This window comes from Anser cygnoides, chromosome 2 (assembly GCF_040182565.1).
Source record: "Anser cygnoides isolate HZ-2024a breed goose chromosome 2, Taihu_goose_T2T_genome, whole genome shotgun sequence".
Taxonomy (NCBI): Eukaryota; Metazoa; Chordata; class Aves; order Anseriformes; family Anatidae; genus Anser; species Anser cygnoides.
The window spans coordinates 149,480,745-149,498,820 of NC_089874.1; the positions used below are offsets into that span (position 1 = coordinate 149,480,745).

The 18,076-nt window shown below is 48.0% G+C and overlaps 1 protein-coding gene across 11 annotated transcripts in view; it reads right to left on the reverse strand.

The window, feature by feature from the left end:
* SAMD12 (sterile alpha motif domain containing 12) overlaps positions 1-16,575 on the reverse strand; it is a 175,165-nt gene extending 158,590 nt beyond the window's left edge. For 8 of the 11 annotated variants that reach the window (XR_010828771.1, XM_066990689.1, XM_066990686.1 and 5 more), the window contains exons 1-2: positions 16,403-16,575; positions 9,146-9,308 (exon numbers count right to left, since the gene is read on the reverse strand). Coding sequence is in view for 10 of the 11 variants with exons in the window: in XM_066990689.1 (XP_066846790.1) it covers positions 9,146-9,308; positions 16,403-16,537 (298 nt within the window). In the remaining variant the exon portion in view is untranslated. Of the gene's footprint in view, positions 1-1,719; positions 2,276-9,145; positions 9,309-12,934; positions 13,037-16,402 lie in introns of those variants that run through there. The other 3 variants (XM_066990684.1, XM_066990683.1, XM_066990685.1) reach the window with 3 other exon arrangements.
* Between the last annotated feature and the right edge of the window lie 1,501 nt (positions 16,576-18,076).

Sequence of the window (18,076 nt, forward strand, 5' to 3'; positions counted from 1 at the left end):
AAAAAAAAAAAAAAAAAAAGGAAACTAATGCAAACCATCCCACAGAAACGCACATTTAGAACTATGGTGGTGGTTTATTGTTTTCTGCCTGAAATTTCACGGTTCCAGCACTCAGAGAAGCAGCCTTAATAACCTTCTTGGCACACACAGAGATTTTAAAACGTACGGATCCTGAGGCGACTTCCCTTGGTGCAAGGATCAGGTTTTTGTATTCCTGCTCACGGGTAACTGCGCTACCTCTAGCGCAGCTCAGTTAATGGCCCGAGCTTCCTTGCTCTTATGCTGTGGTGCAATTTTTGACAGCCCCAAATAGAAACCCAAAAAACAATGTGAAACCGAAATAAAAGCTGCCCTTTTATTCGTGCTTGGCTTAGACGCAAAGGGTGGGGAGCAGGGGAAGGAATGAGAACTGCCAGTTTTAGCAGCTACGTGAACGGCCCCGAAAGCCTCTCACGGAAAACAGGCCCCAGCAGGCTCCGAAAGCAAAGGGTCCTTCAGCTGCAGCACCTTTTGAATACCCATACACCTGAAATCCAACTGAAAACTTTGAGCCTAAATAACAGAAATTCCTTGGTGAAGAATTAAAGCAAACCCAGAAGACCAAAATTTTGCCTTTTCCCCCTTGGGATTTCAAAAACACCCAAATACCTGTAAACAACGAGTGATTTGTACAAGGCCTACAATAACTACATCTGCAAGTTAGGGATGGAAACTTAGTCTATGTTCAAGTCAAGAGAACATTATGAAGGGTAATTCATTAACAACACCGAGCGATGGAAAGAAGCACAGAATTGCCACGTTTTATTACAAATTGCATTATCTCCCCATTACCTGCAGAAGAATGAAAAAATCCATCACTGGCCCACAGAAAACCACTAAAAGTCAGAATTGGAAGGGAACTAAATTTCACTCTTACTGTGAGTGGCTGTAATGGTACCTAAAGGCATGTAAAGGAAAGGAGCTCTGCAGCAGTCTGCATGGCTGTTGCTCATATTTGCCATCTTCTTGTCTCATTTTAGCAGGCCAGGCATCCGCAATTCCTTCCTAGAGAGCTGTTACAGAGCCCAGTTTCCCAAGCCAGCTCTAAAGAGTTCTTCCCCAAGCCTAGCTGCAGCTCTTTGATTTGAAAGTCTCTCTTCCTTCATTCAAACCAATTCTGGAGCTTGGCCGCAGGCAAAGCAAAACCCAAGTCTCCTCGTGCTGACCCTCTCACCGCTGAGGAGGGAACACAGACGACTGTCTGCAAGGCACTCCTCTCCTCCTCCTGCTTCTCCCAGCCACACCACTGTGTCAACCCAAAACACAAACGCTTAAACCTTAATCTCAGTAGGAGCATTTCCTAACTTTTGAGTCCTTTATTTCTAGATACACACCATGCCTACCTCTCCCTGGGTTTTGCTTTTATCACGGCTACAAGTCCACAGTGGAGCTAAACTTGAACACAGCTGCTTGATTTTTCCCTTAGAGAACCTCTTTCTGCAACAGAAAAAAATATCAAAACCCTTTTACTTCTGCAGCAAAGCTTACAGGCTTCACCTGCTCTGGCTGCGTGGCCATTATGTTCCCGTACCACGAACCTGCCGAGCTGTTATGATGGAGCCTTTAACACTTTTAAGCTCCCAAGGGAGGTTTCGAAGAGACTGTTGTGTGCTTTATATTTACATTCCAGTGTGTGTGTAAGGACACCAAAAAAATCCCTGTCTCCTAGATCATACTCACCTGTCATGATCTATCTCTTCTAGATCATATTTGCCTACCTGAAAGAAAAAAAGTCATTACTAATGACTACTTTACCCTCCAGACTACAGAAAAAAAATAGATGTGATGCACCAAGACAGGCTTCCACATCCCAATACATATGGAAGTATACGTATGGAAACTGTTCTGTTAGTGGCCAGATTTAAGACTGCAATTCCCCTCCTTCACACACACAAAAAAAGGAGATACCCTAACCACCCTGTAAAAGCACTCCCTTCCAGCACACCCTGCTCAAGCAGAGGCTGGAAACTAGCAGTGAAAGACGCCTGGTAAGGAATGGGGGCCATAAAATACCTATCAAACTGTCTTTCCTGCAAGTATCTTGCCTAGCCCAACAGGAGGGCTCCTGAGCACACCTTCCGAACGCTAACACACCACAGCAGCATCCAGAAACGCGCAGCTTGTGGCTGCCAGCCTCCTTTCAGTGCTCACCAGAGAGAAATCACAAAGCCCGGTGGGACTCGAGCTGGCTGCAAGAAGGCTGCCAGCAGCAAGCTTCCTGTGGACTGCAACCCCTCCCTTCCCAGTGGCCCCGAACAATACAGATTCGGGAGGAGGACGGGATGCACAACAGAAGCCGACAAGGAAAGCCTTCTAGGTTACAGCACCGATTTGCTGTGCAGCACAGGGAGCAAGCGACCCAGCTTTCTGGTAACGTGGTAGCATAATCATCACCTGAATGGCTTAAGAAAAAAAATGAATCACGTGGCAAGGCGCTGCTCGACTCTTAGCCCATCATTCTTTCCAGAGTAAAGAATGGTAGCGCTGTTTCAGCAATGCTTTATTTTGGGCTCCTTTAGGATAGAGAAGGAAAAATAAATTGGAGAGGCTGCTGGCAACTACATACGCTCCCATTACCTATTCATTGAAAAGATGTGACTGTTCAAAAGAAACAGGGACTGCCTCAGAAAAGACTTTTCTGAAGTTGCCAGTGTTAGGGTGGGAGAAAGAAACAACTTTTTAATTTATTTTCTAGGAGGAGAGGGAGAAGGAAAGAGTTCATCTCTCGTTCTTCCCCCCCGTCACAGTCTTGGCTTACCACTAAGCTTGGGACTGTCAGCATTCCTTCCGGAAGGCAAGCCCAGAGCAAGAGCCTCAGCACGGGGAGAAGGCAGACTGGAGGAAAATATGCAGAAGTGAGAATAAGTATCACCTCGGTCAATTGGCAAAGCTAACATCTCTGTCAGGAGGCATCATCAGGTGGCCAGCTCTATCGCCTTTCTCCAGTGCTGCCTCCAGCTCTCAGCTACGCAGAGACAAAGAAGGAAAAAGCATTCTCTTGCGTTCTCTGTTACTTTCAGTTAGCAGACCGAAATCCCTTATTTTCATTTCTAGAGCAGGCAGAGCTCTTGCTTTTTTAAAAAGTGTCATTACAGACCATAATTGCTCCCTTTCAAGATTTGATAAAAGGTGAAGGTCTGGTCACTAACAGCATACCCTCTTCTCAAATCAGCACCTTGCATAATTGCAGCCAGATAAGACCAGCTCAAAACTTCAGGACTGACTATGCAAAGCTAAAGGGGCCGAGGGGCTGACAGCTTCCAGGACTGAAGTTCTCTAGAACTGATCTAAGCAGCTCTTCCAAGAGATCTCAAATCACCGACTTTATCACAGCCCGACTTCTCTGATCCTCCCAGCTGACTCTTAATTGCAAAGCTCATCTCTTCCAGGATGTCTGAAAAAGATTCTTCTCTCTAACTACAGACACGGGAGTTTCTTGCTAAAATACTTGTCCAGGCTCCTACCTCTCTCTACCCTGCCCTTGGCTACCACTACCTTCCCCCACCCTCTGCCATTTCCCCATACCACTCTTTTGACAACAGCCCCAGCGCTTCTTCGTTCTGCCAGATCAACTCCATCTCAGCACTCGCAGACTTTAAAAGCTCATCAGGCCTCCAAACCCCACTTCATACCAGTTGACAGTACAAGCCTAACGATACACGTATCAGTAGCATCATTAGATTTTGAAGCAGAATCTCTCCTGATCTTATTCCATACATCATCCCTATATCGCAGTAACAAGTCTCCATCCCCTTCTAGACTGCTGAAATTCTCCTTTCCCTTCATGCCTACCAGCTAGGCAGCGTGCTGAAAACCCCACCTAAGAGCTGATTAATGCCGCGTCTGTCTTCATGCTTCCCAACAATTGTTATTTTGCTTGGACTGAAAGCTTTCTGCGGTGGGAACGTTCTCCTTTTGGGGAGGGAGGCTGGGTGCTCTGCACAGCACCGACCGCGGAGCAGCAAGCGCGTGACAAATGGTGCTGGCAGACACAATGACAGAGATCCACAGATTACATTTAGAAAACCAACCATTATTTAAAAACAAAGGTTCTCGAGTGCTCTTGTACTCCTACCTCAATGGCAGAGCTGAATCTACAGGAAAATATCCCCTTCTCCAGAACTTTAAAGGAAAGGCTGCTTAGATCTGCCAAGTTAGGAGAGTCAGAAACTGTGAGAAAATAGTAAAATGAGCACCCAAAAGGGAAAAAATGACCACATCTGCCCTAAAAGACTAGGGAAGGAGAAAAACTAATGCAACACAGGGTATTTTTCCCATAAGCTAGAATGCAAACCCAGCTCCTTTCTGAGCAGATAGAGCAGGAGAATTTGTTGCCCTCCAGAAGCTGATGGGGAGCAGAGCCCTGCACCCACGCAGCTCCCCTCCGGCACGCGTACACAGCTCTGAAGGAGCTCGCAGGGCAATGCGAAGGCTCTGCTGCCCTAGCTGCCTTCCTCCCATCGACGTCTGCCTCACGGACAGCAAACAGCCAGGAAACAGCTTGTCAGAGCACGCCTGATGGTACACAGCAGTCACCAAGGGCCACAGCAAGCTGCTGGCATCTGGGAGGAGGCCCGGCATTTGACTAGAGGACACTCTGAAAATCTTGAGACGAGCCTCAAGGCACTCTTCAGAAGTCAGCCTTGATACATCCAAAGTTCTGCGTGACCAGATGGGGAGTCGGTCTCTCCATCTGGGGGCTCAAGGCGTAGCAGATCAAACCCAGGATCATTCGCTACCTCTGCGCGCTCCACTGCCTACCGCGTCAAACGTTTCTGAGCTACTTGTTTCAGTGGGAACACTGCTGGCTGCTCAAAATTTTAAGGAGATCAATTAAGACTGCATTAAAGCATACTTGGCAAGTGCTTGAGTTGCACGCAATAACAATTGCTCTATTCTGAAAAGCGATCGAGTAAAAATAGCATCTTCTTACTCATCTGCCCTGTTCTGCGTGCATCACAGTCATGTGCTAGCTTTTGCTCTTTGGAGACAAAAAGCGCGTACAGGAGACACCCATCCAACCTCTAAACTGTTAGAAAACTTTCAAATGTAAAATACTTGCTAGCATGCAAGCTCCCTTTCATGTATTCATGCCACAGACTTAGCTCTGAATGCTAGGAGCTGTGTCCATACAGTCCACCTTTCCATCTTGGCTTGGTTCCTCATCAAAGGCCAATCAGATCTCCAACCACACAAAATTCTGCGGTCAGCTCTTTCAGCCAGGCTCCTGCACACTTCCAGGTGCTGCGTTTCAATACTGAGTGGTCAAACAGCTTCCACTGGGCTTTTTGGTTGGTATCATTCACAATCCACTTCAACTGTATGGATCAGAATCAGGGAGACACTGACGTAGAGAACAGGTCTTGTTCCAGACAGATGGCTGCTCGTATTGACCAGGCAAGCAAGAAGGAGCTGCATCACAAAGCCCTTCCCAAATTTCCAGAAGCTTGTACTACATTAGTAATTCTGAACATCCCTAGAAAACACGGGATTATTCCCAAGATTGTCAAACCTGAGTTTTTTAAAAGAAAAAAAAAATTACTAAAACCACTAACACCACTAATGACCTTAATTAGTGCCGTAAAATATAGGAATATTTTGACTATTTTATCTAGCAGGAAGTTTTCCCACAGTAATCTGTTTCTGTAACTCCTGGTTGGTCCATCCACCTCATCAGTCTGTTCCTAGTTTGAGAAACTGTCTGGCTTTTGCCTGCAGGAATTACCTCTCCCTGCAGTGCAACCTCCAGCTAACGTAAACCCATGCAGTCCCACCAATTCTTCACTTTGGGCCAGCTGAAGCGGTAGTCAAAGCCTCACGTGAATCCATCCTGCTGCTTACGTTGCCATCCAGGTTGCTGGCAACCTTCAAGATCTTGCTTAGATCCGTTTCTCCAATCTGCCTGTCTAATGGTCTCAGCTGCATTCACACAAACCAAGAAGCCCCAAGTCCATCAGGATCTCTTCTGCTTCAGTACAGACAATGTGGACTTACCAGAAACCTCCTTGAAGGGTGAAGCCCTGAAGTACTTTGCTGGAGTAATACCGGTGCCAAGTTACCTGTTTCTGCTGGTCAGCATCAGAAACGAGCGTTACACAAACACAAACGGGCTGTGCCAAAACCCAGGGCTGAGCTGCGGGGAGTTTTGCGAAGTGGTCCTACCGACGAGCTGCACCAGGTGGTTTGGGTTCAGAGCTCAGGCAGGCAGGGACAGCAAGGCAAAGCCTAAAAGTACCCACGCTCCCGATGCAGCTAGCTCTGAACCTCTCTAGCGGGGCAACTGAGTGGTTACACCATGGTGCCAAGGAAATTAATACTACAAGCCATTCGCTCTCTCCAAAAAACAAAGAAAGAATGCCCAAAATGAAAGCTGAATGCAAAAAGGGCTGCCTACACTCCACATACCTCTTACACCTCAGTTGTAAGAGGCAGCTGATAGCAATGAGTCGTGTATAGCATCAGAAATATATCACACAACCAGAACAAGTATCTTCGGAGTTTCAGTCTTAATCAAACTGAGCAAATAATTCTGTAATTTGGTTGAAGCCCATGCAAATCTTAGGTGTATAAAGAGGAGAAATACTCCCTACTTGTCTACTGAACAGAAATGCCAAGTCCAAAATGAGAAATCTTTTTGTGTATGTCAAGTTTGCCTTTAAAGACCCTTGTCCCACCAGAATTTGTATTCACTTAAGTCTACTCGGTTAAGAAATTTACTCTTGCATTTTTGACAATTTTCCTACTGGAAACTACTCATTTATTTTATGTAAGGCAATACCCACTTTCCATCTCTTATTTCACAGACTGTAGCAATGCTGTAAACCAAAAGGTTTCTGTTCCACCTGCTCTTCAGGACACAGCCTGCACTGGCTATCGCTGGGCTAGACAGGCCCTGGAGCCTCGGCAATGCAAGATCTGCCTTCTGTAACAGCAACAGGATCGCGTGATGAAAAGCAGAGACAAGGGCTGGGTAGCCAAATTATTTCTGAAGCATTTTTTCATTCTATTTTAATACACGTACAATTGGTGCAAGCAGCTCTTGAATTCACACTGGCAACAGAGAGGCTCATTGAAAAATGGGCCAGTTCGGTGAGTAAGGCAAGTCTATCATAAACCCAGCGCAGGTATACAGGAAGAAGAAAATGGTGACAAAGACAGGGAACTAAAGAGCTACGAAATTAGCTTATAGTAAAATGGATCTTAGTGGGGAAAAAAAAAAAAAAGGTCAATAAGTAACATGCATCATGTATACACAAGAACATACTACCAACTCTTATGTGCTGTAATCCATTGTTTGAAGTATGGATAAAATCACTTTGCAAAACATTGTTAATAAGAAGGCTTATGTCAGTACTGCAAAGTAACTCCTGAAAATTGAGTAACTCCCCTGGATTTCAGACAGGTTTGTGAGATGCACAGCCTTGCAGTCGAAGAGGATGTTACAGGAGGTAAGAGGCCCGAGTATGAAAAACACAAATCAGGAGGTAGACAGAGGGGAAGAGAGCTGAATTAATGCTCTCACTGGAGGAAAAGAATCCACCATACATTGCAGTCAACACCAAACAACTTGTGCAAACTCCCGACTAGACACCACTGGCTGTTGCCCACTGAGGATTTCAGAGTGAACACAGAATTAGATAGAAAAGGGCCTGGAGCACAAGTCCTGTGAGGAGCGGCTGAGGGCACTGGGGTTGTTTAGTCTGGAGAGGAGGAGGCTCAGGGGAGACCTCATTGCTCTCTGCAACTGCCTGAAAGGAAGGTGTGGGGAGCTGGGGGTCAGCCTCTTCTCACAGGTAACCAGTGATAGGACCAGAGGGAATGGCCTCATGTTGAGCCAGGGGAGGTTCAGGTTGGAAATGAGGAGACATTTCTTCTCAGAAAGAGCAGTCAGGCACTGGGACGGGTTGCCCAGGGAGGTGGTGGAGTCACCGTCCCTGGGGGTGTTCAAGGAAAGGTTGGACGTGGTGCTTAGGGACATGGTTTAGTGGGTGGCATTGGTGGTAGGGGGGTGGTTGGACCAGATGATCTTGGAGGTCTCTTCCAACCTTAATGATGCTATGATTCAACTGGGTGAGACACAAGTCTTCATTGGTTCCACTACTCCTGGAGCAAACTTGTCTTGTGGTCACCAAATGAGCTCCTAAATATTTTTGCTGTAGAGATTAGCAAGTCATGGTCAACCACAGCCTGTATTTCTAAGAAAGCTTCCAATCCTAACCGCACTACTACCCAGTTCTACAGCCAAGCAGTGGCACAGCCCAGCGAGCCCATCCAGCACGTACCAAGCCCAGCCCAGATGCACACAGGTATTACAGCATCGGCAGGGCGCTGTCCCACGCACCCCACAGATCTCTTGCCTTTGCCCTACTGCACCTAATGAAAGCTGGTGTCTGCTGAGCACGTGCAACAGAAACGGCTGCAATTCAGCTGTGGACCCAGGCTTTATTCCCTGTCCTACATACGATGCACAAAGTCATCAAAATGCAAAGGAAGAAACAGTTACCCATTCCCACTAGCATAACTAGTCGCAATCTGGCAGCTGACTTCTGTTTCCAGTCCTGTCTTTCTCTCAACTGCCTGTTAAGTCACCTCTTGTCGGTCCTCAAGGCTATCCCTTCCCTTGCACATTTAATGAAGGAGCCTGGAAATGCCTTCGTGCCTTCCCCCGGCAAAATTCTTTACCTCCTACAGCTTACTCATACCACTGTGTCCCACTCCCTCCAGTACCACAGCTGACTCTTGTAGTGACAAACCATTAGCTGAGAGCATGCAATTATTTTGCTGGAGGAAAATCCAGGAGAAAGCTTCTATTTACCCACATTAAAATTCCTTTTATTTCTGAAACAGCATTATTAAAGTCTGTTTCTTGCTTTTACTAGGATATTTGCAGAGAAGCAAATCAGCTCAGCTAAAATGCCCTCTACCAAAAGAAAACCAAACAAGGTAGACAGAGGTGGATAGGACTGCACTAAAGACAGGCTACAATCCACCCCAAATTTCATCCTCAAGCCCTTTTCCTACTCAGCCACATATTCCCTGCAAGCATTTTAGATCCCACAGATGAATGCAGAGCTCACTTCAGCCCACATTCAGTCCTGCTGCCCACCTGCTTGCCTCACCCAGGAGCAGCACACGTTACAGCGATCTCCTGCTGTCCAGCATGACGAACCTGCTCTTTTAAGCCAAGTTGAGCTCACGGACGGGTAACATGCAGCTACTGACAGCACCTCCTTCACCATCCTCTGTTGTCCTTCTGCCACAGGACACTTCTGGAGAGAGAACGAGGACCCTGAGCAAAGGAGAGGGACTGTACAGCCTCAGTCCAAATCGGGCTTTTGTGCTGGGTGGGGTTGTTCCAGATGCACACAAGTCAGATTTTCTCATAGAAGTCATCAGGATGGGTCTGACAAAGTCCTGCCCCATATGCCACCACTCAAGGGAACAGCGCGAGAACAGCAGGTACATGAATTAAACTTGCCTTGGCGTGTTAGGAACGACCCAAGGTTGAACTTAGAAATGGTGTAATTTGAAAAACTATTATTCTTTTAAGCACAAAAGCCTATACCTTCATTGTTCTGCTTTGTGAACCAGTTCCTTTTTCACCTTCTCCAAACCACTCAATATCTAAGGATTCTCTTCATGGTCATCTCTTTTCCATGTTAAAGAACCAGAACCTTCCCTCAAAAAACATACTGTATCGCTAACCAGCTGATGGCCCTTTTCTGTAGTCCTTCCAGCCCTGTGTCTTTTTTGGGGTGTGGCAAGAAAAAACAAATGGAGCATTGAGAATAGAAGAGCAATATCCAAAGAAATAGTAAAAAAACGTTCCTTGCTTCTTTTTTTTGAGCTCTTCCTCATAGTTCCTAAATTCTATTTGCTATTTTGACCATGACCATACAGACGGTTCCAGAAGACTTCAAAATTACTCCATTTTCTGGCCCTTTTCTCCACCTTTGCCTTTGGCACCTTCCAGAACTACTCCCTCTACATTCTCTGCATGCTTTGAGCGCATAATTTAGTGATGAGTAGTTCAGCTCTTAATCTTCAAGGCTAAACACCTGTATCCAGTCAAAGGCAACAGCTTTCATGAGAAATAACGCACCATAGGATTGCTCAGTCCAACCTTTGAGTACCTCTTGTTCACAGAAACAGGAGCCCTTGCCTCAAAGATCATATCCTTTGAGCAAAAAGAGAGAGACCAGAGAGATGGGACAGGGCACAAGCTGGGAGGCTAAAGCTGTCTCAGCCATGACAGCAGAGAAAGTTAGCACCAGAACCAAACACAGCACCCCTAACCCCAAAACTCGATTGGGCACTGAGCAGTAGCCCTCCGACAGCTCTACTAGTTAGCTGTAGCACTTTGAAAGTCCAGCTGGCAAAACAGTGATTCCCAGTGCTACCCAGACACCTACATCTGCACTCGCTGGCAAGCCTTGAGAAGATATTTTGGACAGAACCCTCCCCAGGGCTATCAGCTGAAAACCCTGCACCAATCTGCAACTCTGACACCTCCCACCTGGCTGCAGTGCCTTACCTACGGTGCTTCTCACTGCTGCTCTCCTGTCGTAACCTTGTGACAAAGCAGTCCTGCAAAGTCCAAAAGACTGGCTCCAAACAGCCTGCCCTGCCCTCATAAACTGAGCTGTGGGAGGAACAAAGCTACACAGTCTCCTTTATGGTACCTACCTTGCTTGGACATCTCGAGGGGAAAAAAAAAAAAATCAAAAAAATTCTGTTTCATAACTTCCATTTAAGCAAGAATTTTGGGATCCTACAGTGTCACTACAGGCTTTGTCAGTGCTTTCCAGCAGCACGTTAGGAAATGCAAATAACATCTATCTTCTGTCACTCGCACTCTCGCTTTCTCTTCGTGGTAGAGAAAGTACATGAACTTTCAAAGCACCGTTCTTTCCTTTGCCCATACATCACTGCCACCACCAGACAAGTTTGATCCTTGGGATGGGATTCCATTGCATCAGAACAGCCAATTTATATCAGTCAATGTCCTCCTGGAGCTTTGGAGTCTTCCAGGTGTTTTGAAGGGTAAGAACAAACAGTCACGGAATTGGTTGACCTGAAAACGCTTCTGAGTTTTCAGGTACACTTGTGCTACAACAAAATCTCCTCCAAGGAAAATGCAGTGATATGCCAAGCCTAAACTGTCTTGATTCCTGCCTAATGTGAGTTCATTTCTAAAAGCAGGTGGAGGAAAATGACCACACAACCTGAAATCATATCCCCTTGCCACTCAGTCTAAACTCACCCAAGGAAACTTCAACGTAGTGCCGTTCTTTATTGCAACAGCTTAATTTTGGGGTGTCTGATTGCCACAATGCACCTCCTGAACTTCAGCTTGCAGCTTCCCTCTACGATGCCTGAGAAGAGCAGCGTACCTGTTGAAAATGAGAGCCTGAAGTCCAAAACAGACTTCTGGCTTTAGATAGTTACAGTATTCCTCTGGAGAGGGATCGTTAACCATCTATCTTTTGAAAGATGCAAGGAACTGCAACAGAGCTGACTTTTCAAAGGTAGAGCCTTCCTCTCTGAGTTGCTAAGGAGTGGTTCAGCACAGAGGAGCACGCTGCCACCAAGCTGCGTGCATACTGAGGTGGGGGCACAAAGGGAAGCCTTATCCTCCAAAGTCAGGCTGCTGCTGAGCAAGAAAGAGGAGCACAGATGTTACTGCCTAACAGGAAGACAGCCACGTGAAAGGGGGTGGAAGAAGAGCTACGTTCCAGCCTGGAATCCCATAACTGCTGAGGCATTTTTACAATAAATGGTCACCAAGTAACATACAGAAGCAGCACGAAGATCAAAGGCTGCAGTTCAGGTCTTCCTCTTGCCTTGCCACCGCTGGTCCTATCAATCTCCTCTGCTATAATCTGATGGGACACTTTGAGCTGGAGAGGCAGACACATACATCAGCTCTGGCAGCTCCTTCCAAGCCACATGCCTGAGCCCCTCAAGCTAAGGAGTGGTTGGAAACTATTAAAGAAAACAAGAGCACCGAGGGAAGCACAGACTATTTTTGAATGGCAGGGTTTGTGACTTCTTTGCTAGGCAAAGCATTTTTGCTGAAAAAAACATGTATTAGATCAGATTCCATGAAATCCTAGGTGTGTAGACATCTAGTCTGAGCCTGGAGTGGGTTTAGGTGCAAGGAAATGCTGAATAACTGTAAACTTGTTAAGACAGTTGTACTTTTGAGCACACTGTGGAACAGCACGATGGTTACCTACACTAAAACTCACTAAAAGCTCTCTTTCTGATGGTCCTGAACTTGCTTTAACATTCTTGGCAGAGCTGGCACTGCAAGTTATAAGCTCACCGTATCTCAAGGCTCTGAGGAAACACGTGGCAGCACTCAATATCCACCGGAGCTGGCTGAGCACCTCAAGCTTTCCACCCAGGTGTATCACACTGCTGAAATTCAGGACTGCTTTGACAGAGACCAGTTACAGGCTGCAAAAAACGTCAAGTCTTGCAGCAGTTAGCCTTGGCTCCAGACCCCATAACGCTCCCAACTCCTCCGAGCCTCCAGTCTCCTTCAGGACTGCCAAGGGGCAAGGCCAGAGCCTTTCTGTCATTTTATGTCAACAAGTCTCTGCTTCTTAGTGAAAAACATTCTCCAGCAGGCAGATCCACCACTGCAGAAGAGCCATAGGACAGGAAAGAATTTTTTTTTCCATCAGCTTTCAGGAGACTAGCAATGAACATACGCATCTACTTTCCAAAGCACACGCATGGAAGAGAAGGCATTAGACCAAGCTTCACTAAACGCTTGCTAGGAAATAATTCCATGACATAATTAGCACTTTTTTTTTTTTTGCTCAGAAATCTGCAAGATACTGCAGGTCAGAGCTGCAGGGGAGCTGACAGAACTGTGTGGGATTACCTGCACACATACATTATCTGCTGGCTGTTGTCAGTCTCTTGCTTTCCTGCGCAAGAAGCATTGTGGGGGGAAGTCACCATTCTCTCTTCCCCTTTTCCTCTGCTGCACAAGAGCAAAAAAAAATAATAACATATTTTTGAGAACACTGTTGCAGGGATCAAAAGCCTTTTTCGACTGGCTCTGACCTAGTTCTTTCATTCTTACTAGAGGGAGGAAAACACTTAAAGGAACATTGTCAAAACTGCTAGGTCTAAAATTAGACTTACCTTGGCAGTGCTCCCATCTAGATGGGCTCGTGTTAAGGAGAGCAAACTCTCTCTCCCCACACAGACACCGATATGTTCATCCATCCCAAGCACCGATACTACAAGCCTGAAGGACCACCCAGTCCACGAGATCTCTTTTGGGACAAGTAGAGTGAACCAAGATCCAACTCTATTCCGGCTGAGTCCCTCTGAACCCCTGCTCAGGTATGTGTTATGCAACTGCCAAGGAACTCTGGTATCCTCCAAATTCCTATTTCATATTTGCAAATCCATCTCTGTCAGCTATTCCGGTAAAAAAAAATTGGGATGTTTTCTTTAAGTAAACTGCTGGACATTTGTTACCATAACTAAACTCCAGCAATCCATCCTAAGACAGCATTAAAAATAATTGAGCCCAGGGAAGATTTCAACAGGTTGTAAAAATAAAGTCTGATTTTTTTTTCCCCCCAAAGATTCTCCGCAAACTATATGTTACGAAACGCTTTCATTTCGGCCACATGGAGCATTTCTGAAATAAAAGAGGGTAAAAAAAAAAAAAAAAAAAGTCTCTGGGTTCGTGGCTGAGGCTGCCGACCAGGCGTTTTCCCCAGAACAATAGCAGTGGCAGAGCTGGTCAGGCAGCGGATGTTGGCTCCCGCCAGGAACTCCCATGCTCCAGGACCTGTGGTTCCCTCGTGCCCCCAGGGACCCCCCCACTCCCTGCCACTTGTGTCCTAGAGCCAGCCGCTTGTGAGCCCGCGCGAGCAGCTAGCAGGCCCGGCAGTCCAGAAGCCTCGTGACACTAAAAAAAAAATTTAAAAAAAAAAAAAAGCTCTGAAGGCCCAGGAAGTCCACGCTAGCCAAGCTCCCAGCTGAGCCTGAGAGGCCGGACGAATTCCACTTAAGCCAGGTTTCCAGGGCTTTCCTTATTACCAAGCTTCCAGAGCTGATGTACAGAAGGTTACGCTCTCAAGATCCCAAGCAGCAAAGCAGGAAAACATTTTTTTTTTCCAACAAAAACAAACAAATCAACTAAAAAAAAAAAAAAAGCAGTTTGTGTTTCCTAAGTCCAAGACATTGAGTTCAGCAAATTGGCATTTTTTCTCCAAAACTCTTTGAATTTGGAAAATTCCACAGCAGCTTCACTTTTGACTACAGTACAATCCACATGCTGTGGTGACAGGAGCCACGAGGGACACAGGGTAAGCTCGGCTTCCCTAACAAAAGGGCCATGCGTTACCAGCCAAGAGGCACAGGTCATGAAAAGCACAGGGCCCACACCCAGGGCTCCAATATTGTGCAACATGCATTAAGATAAAAGCACGCTTTTAAGCGCGTTCGCACAAAGAAGCCCGGTCCCAAAAGAAAATTAAGGATAAGAAAAGGGCTTAAACGTGCACGCACTGCGCTGACAGAAAGTAGTCACAGCCACAAGGCTCCTTGTGCTGGAGAAGTAAGGAGTCACCTCGCTGTGCCAGGGAGGGGGACGGAATTGTGCAGCAGCACAAAGGCAAGAAAAGTCGAGGGAGGAAGAAAACAAAGCGAGGGGAAAGTGGGACATACAGACGAGAAGGCCTGTTCTGAGAGCCCACAGCAGGGGTGCGTCCTGGGGAGAGGAAACGGGAAGAAGGGGTTAAAGAGGAAACAAATCCCAAATCAGCTCAAGAGAAAGGAGAGGCACTGCTTCCCAAAGGTTTAGCAGAGCTTGCCTTCATTAATATTTACAAAGCTTTTAGGGATTCTCAGATGGAAGGCACTGCAGATATGACAGGAATTATTCCAGACCTGAAAAAATCTAGCAAACAGACTGAGAAGGACTTCAAGTGAATAAAGGAGGATGACACACAGAAAGAGGGGTTGCTGCTGGCGTATGAACCATCTGGTGCATGGCAGTCCGTTTCATTTACTTACCCACTACCAGGCACGCATGCGCAGTTCACACTGCTAAGTTTTTGCCACAGAAGAAGAAATGCTTTTATCCAGGACCACTACCTTCCTTCCACTGTTACGGTCTCCAAAACCGCTATTCAACAAAGCACCCTGGGCATAAAGGATCTGTTTGACTTAAGGAGAGGCTGGAAGCTCGGGACAGACACCTTTTGAGACACAGTGGTTTTATTTACCTTAATGTAAGTTTGCCTGGGAAGTTGGTTCGCAGGGATGCTAAGGTGTCCACTGGCCAAATTTTAGCTTGGCACTAATTTGTGCTGCTCACTCGGGTACTTAAAAGAGCTTCAGCACGATCCTCATGGGCACAGGTGGCCTCAGACGGACCCACAGATCTCAGCATACCTGAGAAACAGGAGCTGAACGAGGGCTGCCTGAAGCTGAGCGTCCCCCAAAACAGCGACATACCCCAGGCTATGCACAGGGGGAGGCCGTGGGGCTGGTTTTCATACCATGGACTCCTACAGCTCTCCTGTGGGCGCAGAGGAGAGCGAGACGGTCCCTGAAAGCAGGAATTCCCAGCGCCTCGCTCTTAAGTGCTAGAAAACAACGAAGTTCGGAGGCAGGCAGCAAGCAGGAAGATGCACCTTTCCCCACACGCCGACCCACGTCTCTCCATGTACGCCCCAAAAGCTCCACGGAGAGGGACCACGCACCCACCAGCGTGGCACCTACCAGAAGACCTCCACGAAGCAGCCACCTGCCCCAGGAGCCGGGCCGCTCACCGAGCTCTCTCCCCTTGAATTTGGGCACCTCCTGCTTGGGGAAGGAAAATGGGGCAAGGGGGGAAGGCGGGGGGGGCAAGGGGGGCAAAGGGGCACACATCCCCGGGCCAGGGGCTGTCTGGAGCTCACGACCTCGGCGGTGGGGAAGGCACCGAGGGTCGGCAGCGGGGAGCAGAAGCCCGGGGGGGGGAGCTCAGGGCCTTGGGGGGGGGGGGGGGGGCATTTGGGAAGGAGGGAAGGAAAAGGAGAGAGGGAAAGAGGGAGGGAGGGAGAGAGGGAAGGAGGGAGGCGCAGACCCGCCGCCCCCACCCGACGGGGCGGCACCTCGGGGCCGACCCCCCAGGGCTCTGCATGCCCCGGGCCGCTCGCAGCCCGCCCCCCCCCCACCTGCCCCCCCCCCAGACCCCCGTTTTGGGGCCGGCCATGGCCGCGCACCCCCGGTGCCGCCCCCCAAAGCCGCTCCGTCCCCGCCGCAGGTGAGAGCCCGGAGGGGAGGAGACACGGGAGGGCCCCCGGGGGCGGCGGGCGAAGGGACGCCGAGCCCTCCTTACCTTCCACCGCCATCCTCCCGGCCTCGCATAGTGCGCCGAGCCCGGTCCCGACCCCGGCCCCGGTCCTGGCCCCGGTCCCGGCGGCGCTGCCCCGGCCGCCCCCCCCCGCCCCGCCCGCGCACGGGCTCGGCTCATCTGCAGCCGCCGCGATCAACCTGCAGCGCGGCCGCTGACAGCCGGGCGGGGCCGCGCCTCCCCCGCGGCTCCATGGGAAATGGAGTCCCCGGCAGGGCCCCTGCCGCCGCCGTCTGGTGGCGAAATGGCCGCCCCCCCCCCCCCACCTTGGCCCCTGAGGGGTTGTTGGCCCCAGGATGAGGAGGAGAGCACGGGGTGCCTGTGGTAGCTTGGTTTGGCGGCGGTGCTGCTGGAGGGTGCAGGCCTTTAGGGGTTGACCTCCGTTGCATTGCTATCCCTAGCTGGCCAAAGGGGGTTTTGCATGGGAGAAAAGCACGAAAAGCATCAGGAGCGTGCCGTCGTCACCTCTGGGTACAGTCACGCCACAGCGTGAGGTCCTCAGTCTTCCTCTGTTCACCATGTTTATCCAGAATCACAGAATCATCTAGGTTGGAAGAGACCTCCAAGATCACCCAGTCCAACCTCTGACCTAACACTAACAAGTCCTCCACTAAACCATATCGCTAAGCTCTACATCTAAACGTTGTTTAAAGACCTCCAGGGATGGTGACTCAACCACTTCCCTGGGCAGCCCATTCCAATGCCTAACAACCTTTTCAGTAAAGAAGTTCTTCCTAATATCCAACCTAAATCTCCCCTGGCGCAACTTTAGCCCATTCCCCCTCATCCTGTCACCAGGCACATGGGAGAACAGACCAACCCCCACCTCGCTACAGCCTCCTTTAAGGTATCTGTAGAGTGCATCCTGTCCCACTGTGACAGGTCAGCCAAAAAATCCAAAAATGGAAGGAGATTAGCAACATCCTAACCAAGTCTTTACTTTGACTCCTCGCAAGTCTTACACCAAACATTTCTCACCCTCATGACCTGCCCTGAGATGTTTGCTGTCTGAAAAGCAATGCATTTATACCCTTTTTAAGTTTCATTTTGAGATATCAAAAAGGTTTTGAAAGATTATTCTCTCTCAAAAGTACCTGTCTTCTTTGGTTTAAAACGTATCAGCAAATAGTAACCAACACCGAAAGAGTCTTTGAGTTCCTTCACCCACCCAAGTTAAGTCATTAATGAAGTTGAGAGGACAAGAGCAGAGGGACAGAGTATTCAAGGGCATGTACAGGTGGGGCATAAAAACATTTGCACATGTTCTTTTTATTTTTTAGCACTGGTTATTGCAACTAATGAGCATTATTCAGGACAGGTTGTTTTTGCAAAACAAACCTCCACGAGTTCAAATTAGAGTGCAAGAATATAACGTGTGCAAATGAGTAAGGTGTTCATAAATGCCAGGAATTTTGACATTCCTGAAATATCTGAAGTGATTAAAATAATACTGGGTCTTCATTATTTGTTTTATGAAGAAAAACCAGAGCCTATCCAGGACAGCCTAAAAGCTCCAGTCTGGCCTGAAGCCTTCTATTACCAACTTTGCCCTGAAAATCTCAATTGTTCTTTGCTCTCATATGCATTTGAACTATTAGCCTTTGTGTTGTATATGAATCAAGATACAAGCTCCCTCGAGCAGCAGCCTTGTCTTTCATG